Source organism: Physella acuta, unplaced genomic scaffold, assembly GCF_028476545.2.
Source record: "Physella acuta isolate Inbredline_101_S28 unplaced genomic scaffold, ASM2847654v3 ptg000899l, whole genome shotgun sequence".
NCBI classification, from domain to species: Eukaryota; Metazoa; Mollusca; class Gastropoda; family Physidae; genus Physella; species Physella acuta.
In genome coordinates, this window is record NW_026732416.1 from 51,249 (window position 1) to 64,021 (window position 12,773).

General features: G+C 34.8%; 1 protein-coding gene across 1 annotated transcript in view; it reads left to right on the forward strand.

Moving 5' to 3' along the window:
- The window catches only part of LOC131953008 (uncharacterized), a 49,370-nt gene that overhangs the window by 21,930 nt on the left and 14,667 nt on the right, over positions 1 to 12,773 (forward strand). Inside the window, exons 4-12 of the mRNA XM_059315981.1 lie at positions 106 to 181; positions 1,832 to 1,927; positions 5,213 to 5,361; positions 5,512 to 5,583; positions 5,993 to 6,056; positions 11,132 to 11,202; positions 11,377 to 11,453; positions 11,987 to 12,124; positions 12,395 to 12,521. Coding sequence (XP_059171964.1) covers positions 106 to 181; positions 1,832 to 1,927; positions 5,213 to 5,361; positions 5,512 to 5,583; positions 5,993 to 6,056; positions 11,132 to 11,202; positions 11,377 to 11,453; positions 11,987 to 12,124; positions 12,395 to 12,521 — 870 coding nt within the window. The remainder of the gene's footprint in view (positions 1 to 105; positions 182 to 1,831; positions 1,928 to 5,212; positions 5,362 to 5,511; positions 5,584 to 5,992; positions 6,057 to 11,131; positions 11,203 to 11,376; positions 11,454 to 11,986; positions 12,125 to 12,394; positions 12,522 to 12,773) is intronic.

Genomic DNA, 12,773 nt, shown 5'->3' on the forward strand with positions numbered 1-12,773 from the left:
GCATTGGTTAGAAAAATAATTGGATCAGTAAAAATCTTTAAAAATGCACAGACTCTAAAAAGTCTGGCTCTTAGTGCCCTTCTTTACCCATATTTTAATTTCCAGATTGACATGCAGGCTAACTGTCAACAGCTAATTAATACTGAAGTTCAAGTGATACAAGGCATCAAACCAACCTCAGGTAAATGTCAAGTTTTGTTTCATCTTTTTTTTATAATTAAAATCTTTTCTCAGCCCACTCTCTTGTATAGTCTATAATTCATGTCTATCTTGTAGAATGAATCCGTGCTTACTAATGTCCTTTATTGGTAACTCATTACTAAACAGTACAAATCTCCCGTAGTTATCTTTAAAAATTTAACCAAACACTTCTATTGCATTTATAATATTGTTATATTTTTGGATAACTCTTTTTCGTTTTATTTTAACACTTAATCAATTGAACGCATTTAAAAGAATTATTTATGTAACTTGATTTAAGAGCCCAGCACTAAAAGTATACTTATAACTTTTTTGTTTTAAATACAAAGAATGATCATTTATTCAGATCGTATTTGACAATATGGATCATCCGTTTTTGATTTTAGCTACCCATCATCTAGAGTTAAGAAAAAAAAAAGAGTTTTTTGAAGTATTAATATAATTTTTCCTCATCATTACAAACCAAAAACGCATGTAAAGTATTAAACACCTTATGTATGCCAAGAATGGCTATTCTACTATTTACACTGATGTAAATTTTCCGCTTTATTCTGGAAATCTGCTTTTTGCTTATTTGAAAAATTCTTTCGCAGAAAAAAAACATTTTTAAAAAAAATCCTTAATAATCTGCCGCTGATCTATTTTTCCATCTTGTCAAAAATAAAGAGGCAGATTTGTTTGGTTAAACTAAAAGTTTTCCATGATGTTCTTAATTTCCTACTAAATAAACTTGGAGTGATCTCCCCTAAACTTTCTCAAATATTCTTATACTTATATAAAACAACAGGGGATTCCAACTCGGGATATAGACATGATTTTTAATCCATTTTTAATTACTTTAATTTTTTAAAATAGAATAGGATCTTGTAGAAAAAAGAATTGCACACCAAGTGAATGCAAAAGAAAATGTGCATAATAGTACGGGATATTATTAGTACTTTATAAATTCACATGCATTTTATGAAAAATCGGAAATAGCTTAAATTACTACTTCCGGTCAAAGGAAATTACTCAAAATTTGAAAGAAGGTAGAGAATTAGGTCTTTTACTTACATGTGAAATTTCATTTATCTATCTGAAATAGTACTCAAGTTATAGGCTTTTGAAAAATTGAAAGTAGAAAAAGTTCAACTTCCGGTTATCGGAAATCGCTGAAATGTTAAAATGGATCTACAATTTTGATATAATACTTATATATGAAATTTCATCAACCTAGCTGTAAAGGTACTCAAGTTATCGTGTTTACAGACACATACACACACACACAGACATACAGACAAGATTACAAAATTATGTTTTTCCAACACAATTACAAGACTTTCTCTATACCTTGTATATACGAGAAAGTAAAAAGACGTCTGTTTAGTTATTTTACGCCATTTTTCTTCCTAACACGAGCACAACTTTACACGGTACTAGTTCATGTCTTTCGGGAGAGGGGGGGGGGGGTTTATGTTCGTCTACAACGTGTAAATTTACTGTGGCCGTGCAAATGTGTAACGAGTGATCGGGCCTGACATTTCGACTCGATTTTACCCACTATTTTTCATAAAGCTAGTCTGACGTTGCATGAAAAAAAAACGTCTGTTTGTCCTTACAATTCCTTACTATTCCAAATATATCTCACTAGATGAGTTGACACAGTACGAGCTTCTGTTTTTAAATGAAACATGGCAGAGATCTGGGTTGGAACAGCTCAACCGCACTCTGAGTCAACTTATCACAGGTAAAACACATTATTTTACTTTATTTATATCAGTTTGTAGTGGTAATACACATTTTTTAAGCTGACAGTTTCTTGCTGATTTTACTTCTCTTTTTAATGATGTTTATGTAAAATGAACGGACTGAGAATGAAATTGAATTATAAAATAAAGAAATCAGTATATATATATATATATATATATATATATATATATATATATATATATATATATATATATATATATATATAATATATATATATATATACTAGCGTACCTGTCCCCGCGCATTGCCGTGGGAATAGAAGCAGGGTTTCATCCATACGTTACCAATCCTATATTCTTAGATGCATAACCTTGTTTTCTAAAAGTGAGTTATTTAAATGCAAACAATGCCTGCGCTTGGATCATAAATATCGGGACACGGGTTTACCTACACTACCGCATGAAAACCTTGAGTGTACATTAATCACTCACCGAAATAATGAGGTAGAACACACTTCGGTGACCACCCATGTGTCAGGGATGTATAGGAGCGCTCCCAGGAGCCCCCTCCCCCCCAATTACACTACCGCATTGGCGCGCGCACGGCCCCTTAAAACTAACAGGCGCCATCGTGCTCATAGGATACCCCAGAGTACCAAATAGCATCATGACTTCGTCATTGGCTAAAGTGACACATTTTCTTTAACACGTAAAAAAAATGATTTGACTTGTTTTAAACATCAGTGTTACTGATGCAATATGTTAGCGTTACTTATGGTCTATTATTAGATGCTCGATCTCAATTTCTGATTGGATTGTCTAAAAATAGATGCTAATTGCATCATTCCCAAAGTGACGAAATGTTTGGATTTTTTACGGACAAAAAGAAACATCCCATTTAATAATCTAACCTTGGTTAATTTTTCTGATTATTAAAATAAAACGTATTACATGGCCCTCAGCACCCCAGGTGAGCCTTTGGGGGCCGAAACTGTTTGCAGCCGAATTGCACCCTACCAGGGCGCCGGCAGACATGCCTGATTCAATTTACACTGTCTATCACACTGTTTAGACTGAACGTAGTCGCAGCCCTTGTGAAATTAAAAAAAATATTTTTTGCAGAACCCTTCAAGGTAGTGTTCTAATCAACTTCCCAAAGTCTCATGGCTATCAGATGAACGGTGTCAAACCAAAATCGGCTCTAATTTTTATATACTGTATATAGAGAAAAATTGCGCCCCCGTGGTGCTGCCCTTGTGAAATTAAAATGATTTTTTTTACAGAACCCTTCCCCAGTATGTTCTAATGAACTCACCAAAGTTTGACTTTTATTTGTATATACCGTATATAGAAAAAAATCGCATCCTCACGTGGCGCTGCTAATGCGAACTTAAAAATGATATTTTACAGTAACCTTCCCCAGAGTGTTCTAATCAACTCCCTAAAGGCTCATGGCAATCGAATGTATGGTGTTAAACCAAAATTGAATTTTATTTTTATATTCTGTATATAGAGAAAAAACCAATTGCGCCCTGCTGGGGCGCCACCCCTGCGAATTTGAAATTTTTTTCCCCGCAGAAACCTCCCCAGGAATATTCTCAACAACTTCCCAAAGTTTCACGGCAATGTAATGAGAGGGGTAGTAATGCATAAAAGACAAACACACAAACATACATTGCTTTTTATATATAGAGATATATATTTTTGTTTTTTTTATTATTTTTCCTGTTTGGTGCGAATCTGTGTGTGGATGTGCAACTGGACAGTGGCTACGGGGTTTCACTTCTGGTCGAGCTACTGTATATAAGGTCGAGTGGCCGCTGGGGTTGTTCCTTTTTATCCTGTAGACAGAATGTAGATCCTATCAGAGCGGATCAGTCGCGGTGGGCGCTTGGCACACCACATTCGTAGAGGTTGCATTTGCAGCTTGGTTGGGTGTTTGGTTAATGTTTGATTAGATGTTTGTTTAGTATGTTTTGCTTGTTTGACCAGTGTGTTTGCCGTGTTTATGTTATTGTTAGTATTTTATATTGTCTTTCAGTATGATCCTCTCTGATGTTTTCATGACGTTTGTTATCGGTGATTTAGGTACTCTTTGTTGAGGCGTAGTGTTAAATTTGTGTTTACGTCAGTTTTGTGCGCATGTTTAAAAAATTCTCGATTGCCATGGCGGATGAGAATGGTTATCTGCAGTGTTTTTTTCAGACTTTTTCTCCAGAGGGGCACAATTTTCAGTTTGGGACGACTAAAATTTGGGGGGGGGGGGGGGGGGGCGGACACTGTTAAAAGTATATATTCTCATATATAACTTCCATTTCATTCAGGGGGAGGGGCGGTAGACTTTCTTCAGGGGGGGGGGGGCTCTGACCCTCCAGAAAAGATGCCTGGATGAAACTCTGGTCGTTCGTTCATAAACCTAGACAATTCGAGTCTAAAATATTCCATTGAAAGTTGTGTGTTTTAATTTTATGTTCTTGAGTTCTGTCAGATAGTTTGGTTAGATGTTATGTAGTATGTTTGGTTATTTTTAGTCTGTTTTGTTTTGCCACTTTTAGTTTTTTAAAATTTAAATAAATTTTATAAACTGTTAAGCATTTTTTTTTTGTTTTATTTTAGTTTATTAATAGTTTATTTATATAAGTCTAGAAATGTAGAATAGTAACCCATGTAAGGGCTTACATATATATATATATATATATATATATATATATATATATATATATATATATATATATATATATATATATATATATAAAAGTATGTTTGTTTGCGGGTTTGTCCTTAATGCATTACTACGCCTTACATCCCACCTCAATGAAATTTTGGGGAGGTTATGAGAATAGGTAACGATATATTTCTGCAAAAAAAAATTAAATGTATCCTATGAGCACTAATGGCGCCTTCTTATTTTTAAAGAGCTTCCTACATTTATCGATGATTAAACAGGTGTAAGCGGTAATGTAACCTTGTGTTCTCAAGAGCATCCGTCTACCAGCCTGACACATTGGCGGTCGCCCAAGAGCGTTCTACCGCCATGGGGCGTGCTGGACTGTAGTGTTAGCTAACAAATGCACCATCATATACGATCCAAGAAATAAAGCTCAGACATTGATTATATTTAAATATCTCATGGTATGAAAAAAAAAGGTCACACTTCTTCATAAATAGGATTGGTAACATAATCGCGAAACCCTCTTAAAATACTATGTAAGACTATCTTTTGAGACTGCTGAGACGCGTGGGGACAGGCATGCTAGTTCTTGTATATTGGCCCACCTTAATAGTTTATTAGCAAACTTGTTAAGCATGAACATATTTGACAGATGGAACAATTGTTTTTGTGAATCTGCATAAACAAGCCGATCAACTAAGAAAGGATAATCTAAACTTTCTAAGTAGTATCAGAACATTCGATGAAGTTTTAGACAGATTTAACTTCTCTTGTTTTGGAGAAAGCCCAATTTCTACAGATGTGAGTGTATTTTAGAAAAATAAAAACATTTCAAAGTGATTTTAATTGCTTTTTTATACTTAATTAGTTTCTTGTTAAATAAGTGTGTTAAGAAAAGGATGGAAATTAAATGTTCTCCTTTTGTATAAATAACCAACATTTTTATTTTAGCTAATAGATAACACAGATGACATCCAACTGATCGTAACTAAATTTGGAATCGGTTTACAGGACTTAAAATCGGTATGAAATCTTACAATTTATTAGAAGCTTTATCTACATCTTTTATGTGATGCATTTGTAGGCCTATATCATTATCAAACACTACGTTTAATGTTTCTGAAATCAGATCCACTAATCGAATGCTGTTATTCATGTGGTTATTGTATTTTACATTTTTAAATAAATCAACTGAAGTTTATTATGTAATTTTCTTTTTACATTTAATTTTAATACATATTTTTATCACAAATTCACTTTTGTTTTCTGTATTGAAATACCACTTTCCTTTTTAAATTTTTCAATATTTTATTTTTTACTTTTAAATATTTTGGTTGTATTGCTACTTGTGTTGAAGTTTGTTTGAAGTTAAATTTAATTGAGATTCTATTAAATTTTGAGAATTAACCCTCAACTCTACCTTAATTTTCAGATACAAATTAATTTAGAAGTTATCTATAAAATGATCAAGATGCAATCTCATGATATCCTCCAAGGTATGCATTCCAAATATATATTTTAACTTCTTCATAATTCACATTCACTTTAGATCATTGTTGCTACAAGACATGAAATAAAAAAGTTGATGCATTAGGAGGCATCTCTCAGCGTGTAGGTCTCAGATCAACAAAGAAAACACAGAAGCAATGAGAATCAACAATAACGAGGAGGCTCCAGTGACAATAGATGGAAGACATGTAAATGATGTGGAAGATTTTGTCTACCTTGGCAGCAAGATCAGCAAATCGGGAGGCACAGAGGAGAGCTAGAATTAATTTAGCCCACTGCACTTTCATAGTTCTGTGACCATATGGAAAAATTCTGCCATCTCAAACACAACAAAAATTAGGATACTCAACTCAAATGTCAAGGCAGTTTTGCTATATGGAGCAGAGACATGGAGAGTCTCCAGGCATGCGCAGCCAAGATACACACCTACATAAACAGATGCCTTAGACCATGGGTTCCCAAACTGGGGGTCGCCAACTTGTAGACTTAACTCTAGCAGTGATTAAAAAAAATATTTAGAAGAATATCTTAAATTTGGCTTTACTAACATCACTGGAAATGGAATAGAGAAGCTACAATACCTACTATGCAAATTCGTTTTCAGTCGTGAGTCTATGAAACCTTCAAAACTAAAACGTCATTTTGAGACAAGTCATTCAGAATACACCAAAAAAGATAGGAGTTCTTTCGTCGGCATGAAGCTAGTTGTAAACGTCAGAGACTTGATCGAACAGGACGTTTTCACAGAGGAAACACAGCATTAGTGCAAGCATCATATGAAATTCGCATTAGAAATTGACAAGCAATAAAACCTCTCACACAATATGAGAAAATCTCATCAAACCCTGCATGTTGAAGATGTTGAAATTAATTCTTGGGGATTCCAGTGCAGTAAAGATGCAACAAATATCTGTGTAATAGTACTATTCTGCAGCTTATAGCAGACATGTCTGTAGATGTTAAAAAAAACAAATTTTGAATAAAATCAAGCTTTCACCATTGTTTGCTTTTCAAGTTGATAAATCAACAGACGCGAGTTCATATTCGTAGTTACTTGTCTTTGTGAAATATATACATTTAGTTGATAGCAAAGAAGAGTTGCTATTTTGTGAAGATATAATGGCGAAAATAAATACGTTTCTTGAAAATGGATGATTAAAAAATGGGAAAACGGCTGTGGGTCAAAATCCGACTTTTAGAAAAAAGTAAAAAAATTAGCTTCCTAATTAAGGAGAATCCACTGCATTATTCATCAGTATGACCTCCCCAGCAAGACTCTTCCGACTCCATTGCTAATAAAAGTCGTAAATTAAATTAAACCTGAAGCGCTAAACATCCGTATGTTTAAAGAGCTGGCTGTCAAAAGGAAATGTTGTGAATCGTGTTTTTGATTTGAAAGATGAAATCATGTTGTTCTTGGAAATGCATGGGGAACAAGACCTTTTGATATACTTTAGCGACAAAGATTGGTTGGAGAGAGTATCTTCCCTAGCAGGTATGTTCAAACATCAACATATGAACGAATATTATCTCTTTTCATGATAATTTAGGGGCATTTTCATCAAAGCTTCAAAATTGCAGAAGAAAAATAAATCTTAGAAATATTGCCATGTTTGAGAAACTCTGCTGTGTGGTAGATGACTCAGATTGTGAGATAAATACAATTTTGAAAGAGGATTCTGGACATCTTGAATCTCTTGAAAACAAACTGCGACCTTATTTCCCTTAGCTGAAAAAAGAATAATCACATTACCCATTCTCTGCTTCCCTTGATGTTGCCAGCATTCACTGTGAATTACAACATAAATTCTTGGATTTGCGGAATGATTCCGAAAACCTACCGTGTTTAATAAAAACCAGCTCACATAATTTTGGTGTATGCAGCATTCATATCCAAACGTGAAATTGATTGCCTTTCGAGTTTTAGTTCCTTTTGTGTCTACATATCTTTGCAAAAATAGAGTTTCAACACTTCTCCGATTGAAATCAAAACAAAGAAATAAATTAAATGTTGAGAATGACATGACGTTGGCTTTAACAAAAACTCAACTATTGAGGCTCGTTAATAGCATGTAATTTCACTCATCGTATTAAAACAGTTATCAAGAATAATTCATGTTGAAAGTCTACTAGAAAATTTTATTTTAGTGCTTATTATTTTCCTTACTAATTTCGACTTTATTTCTATGGGGTCCCGAGTCACTTACTATTTATAAAAGGGGGTCGCCACTCGAAAAAGTTTGGGAACCACTGCCTTAGACAGATTTTGAAATTGAGGTGGCAGGACAAAGTGCCGAACATAGAATTGTGGAGAAAAGTAAGACAGGAGCCTATGACAGTGCAAATAAGAAAAAGGAAGTGGCGCTAGGTGGGACACACGCTGCGACAGGCTCACCAAAATGTTACACGCGAAGCGCTTGAGTGGAAACCCCAGGGAAAACGGACGAGAGGGCTCTCAAGACAGACCTGCCTGAAGTCTTCTCGAAGAACTAAAGCCAACAGGGATGTCTTGGGAGATGACAAAATAAATAGCCAGGGATAGGATTAAATGGAAGGAAATGGTGGAGGCCCTATCTTCCATAAGGAGAAAAAAGGACTAAATCGTGTCAAGTAGATTGTTGTAATTCACTCATTATTATTTTTATATCTCTGCACTAGGCACACTATTTGGTCTAGCACAGGGGTCTCCAAATTACGGCCCGCGGGCCGGATGCGGCCCGCAAGGTCCTCTCAACCGGCCCGCTGAGATCTTTTTGTCCACGGAAAAAATGTCTGTTAGAGGTGGCTTTGCCCAGAAAATTCAAAACAATTTGAAAATGTAGCTTTGGGTGCATACCTTTGCCAACCACGTTGCAGACATAGGTGAAAACATCGTGACCAAATAGCGAAAAATGCAAGCACGTTTCACTATTTTTAATTGCAATGGATGAGTTGCTGGACAGCTGTTTCACCTCTCAACTGCTTGTGTTCATTAGGGGTGTGGATGAAGACATGAACATAACACAAGAGCTGGCTTCCCTACATAATATGTATGGCACTGTTGCCGGAGAGGATATATTCTTAAAGAAAACATTTGCTGATTATAACTTGGACTGGACTAACCTCAGTTACCTGACTGTTGATGGAGAAAAGTAATTAGTGGCATAAAGAAAGGCTTGGTTGGACAAGCGAATGAGAACATATTCTACAACCAATGCTCTTGCACTCTATTATTCATCAGCAAGCTTTGAGCGCTAAATATATGGACATTAGCAGTGTACTGAATCCTGTGGTGAAGATGGCGAATTTAATAAGGTCACATGGGCTCAACCATAGATATAGAATACGTGAAGAATAATTTGATAGCAAACTTGGATCTCGAGTGCGTTGTCGGTCCCCGACAGTGTTTCTTTCAGATTTTTTTCTCAGGAGGGGGGGGGGGGGGCGGCACTTGAAAATTGTATATGTTTCTATATAAATTATATTTTATTGGGGGAAAGGCGGGGCGGTGGACGTTTTTCGGGGGGGGGGGGGGGGGGGGGGCTCCATAAGATATGCCTTGAAGAAACTCTGGCCCCCGAACTGATATTTGATAGTTAAAGCGGCCCTTGGTCTGAAAAGTTTGGAGACCCCTGGTCTAGCATATTGGCATATGAGGGCACTAAAAAGGCATTTCTATGTGTAAAGGGCATTAAAATGACTACCCCTGTAATTGCGCTGTGGGTAGATAAAACCCAATAAAAAAATAAAGAAGTAATAATAAAACTTAAACAAGTACATGCAATTTTAAAATTCTACGTCTGAAAGCTAAAATAATCGGGAAATCTACTGCCATTTTTCTGATAATTTTGGACTAATATAAGTTGATCAGTTATTGTAGTTTTTAAGTGACATTTAAGGACATTGACCATTTGAAATTTTTTATTACCAAGTACTCCTAATTTGATGAACGGAAACAGGAACACAAAAACAATAAAACTTTAAGTGGTCCAATTATGGAACAAGAAAATTTTCTTAGATGACACTTTATTTTTAGAAGTAGCTACACCATTTGCAAGTGACATAACAATTTTTATGAAAGGTGTTTTGTTATATGAAATCAAACCAGATAGGCAAGGCATCAAGATCTTCATGGCCATGTTATACCATTGCAAAAGAGCCAGCTGAAAACAATGTGTCCAATGATAAAGTTAAATAGCATTTGAATTATTGGCGGTTTTGCCTTCAATAAGAGTACTTATGGCCGAAGCACAAACAAAAAAGCAGGCTGATCCATGAATTTTAGTTTCCATCGACTCTAGTCACAAATTAGAGCTGTGTTGCTCAAGGACGTTTTACTGATCCGAGCACAGAAACTGATTAAAGGAACAAAAGGGGTATGGCTATCCCCAGAGTCCACCTAGGTCTGATGGGTATCAAGCTCATAGAAGGGAAAGTAAAAGTGGCCGGCATAGAGCTGATCACACGCCATACACTGAGGTTACAGAAACAGGTGAACTCATAGAAACCATACAAACACGCACACAGGCTGTGAACATTTGGCCTGACCCAGTTGCCCATATACCCCACCACAGCCAGAGGCATAGCGACCCATTCCGACGCACGGGGCGAACGATCAACTTTGAGCCCCCCTTTATATACTTATTCACATTGGCTAAAAGCCCCCCCCCCCCCTCTAAATCATTGTTCCTTAACGGTTTTTATGTTGGTGTCAAACAACTGACGTAGAAAACAGTGAAGTCCGTACCGTAAAGCTAAATAACAGTCTATTTATGTTTTCCCTACCCCTTAAGGTCGGCGTCTGGGGCGGCCGCCCCACCCATCCTCCCCTAGCTACGCCTCTGACCACATAACACTAATATAGTTTTACAGCTCTATTCTAGTAAATTTATACCAAAGTGGTGTTAAGTCGTTTGCATATCCAAGTACATGCCGATATCAAACATAATCTGAATTCTACTTTGTCTTCCAATAATAAAATAACAGACATTACATCCAACATCATGTTATTTTATACTGTGTAAAATGTATTTTACATGCTCAAATGATCAAATGTGATAGGTTTAATTGTGTTTTCTTCTAGACATTCATGCCACTGCATTCAACCAATCATATGATTTACTGGTTCAAAAGATTATAAAGTTTCAAGAGGAAGTAAGCTCAAATTGTTTTAAATTTACATGTTTGTGTGTGTTTCACTGATTTATAAAATGTGGACAGTCTCAATGATAATAACAATAGTTACTTTTCTAAAATATTGGTTTAAAAAAATACATAAATTTTAGATATAATTATAAAAATTGTCTAAATAATTATCATTACCCCCAGTTATGTACCTTGACTTTCCAAAATGTTAAAGAGAATTACCTGAGACTAAAAAAGGTTGGCGAAAGTGATTTTAACAGGTGAGTAAGCATATCTTATTTAGCATAAATATTAATTTTTTTAGTGAAAATGTATATTAAAATATTACAAAATGCTAGTTGAAGGTATTTTAAAAATATAACTGTGCTTGTTTTATCTTTATAAGTCTCTACTTGGATGTGTCCATGTGCTGCCTACTAATTAAACAGAAGCATCAATTTGAAATGCTAGCGTGTAGGATATCCCAGAGTCCACCCAGCTCAAATGAGTACCTGAATCATCTTTGGAAATTTAAGGCAACTGGGCATAAAACTGACTAGATTATTTCTTCTTATACATAGGTTGTGGAAACAGGTCAAATCTACTTTACTTGCTTATTAACCATCAGATCTAACACTATATATCTTTTTTAATCTATTTGAAATTGTATGTCTATGTTTTTTTTATTTATCTCCCAATACCTATATGCTTAATTCATGGTTTTCTCCTTCACTAGGGTGCCAAATATTATATCTTAGACATTATTTTATCTCATTTAACACATGTATTAATGATATTAAAAAAAATGTTTTAGATGGAAGACGTCAATTTGGTTGGCAAGTAGCCTGCTAATTTTTTGCTTCGTAATGGCTGTACACCTGTTATTAGAGTTTGAAACATGTAGGAAAAGATTAGATTGTTCAACTGTCACGATTTTCCAGTTTGTGAAATAGTAAGTGCAGTGCATGTACTTTCAATACAGAATAAAACAATAAATTGATAGTAAATATAGCCATATATCTAACTTTTACAATATTCTTAGCTAAACATACATTAGTTTTAGACACATAAATTATATCAAATACAACTCCTAGAGTTTGATTTTCTTTTGTTTTCAAAATTGTTATTTTTAATTGATTAAAAAAACACCAGTTTTAAAAAGTTATGTTATTTTTGTTCATTTAACAGATTTAACAAAAAAATTATATAAATTTATTTTTAGCATTCACTTTATAACCAAGATAATTGGATGTATTTTGCTGATCACTGCCATTGTTTTGAAGACAGTCTCATCATTGAAAATGGACTGTATAAGCAATGCTACTACAACCTTAAATGTTAATAATCAGGTAAATGCAATTTGGTTAAACTACAGACGTCAAAAATTTATTTTTCAATGGGCAATGATTTATTTTCAAATTGTAGCAGTTACAAATATATCATCCTTAGTTGTCACTTCAAATTATTGTAGAGCAAAATTTTACTAAACTTTATCAAAGTCAATTATCTTTTGAAGACGAACAATGCCAATAGCTACCTTAGACCAGCCTGGAAATCTTCACACATCTCTCAGAAAATTAAAAGTTTAAGTCTTTAACTTT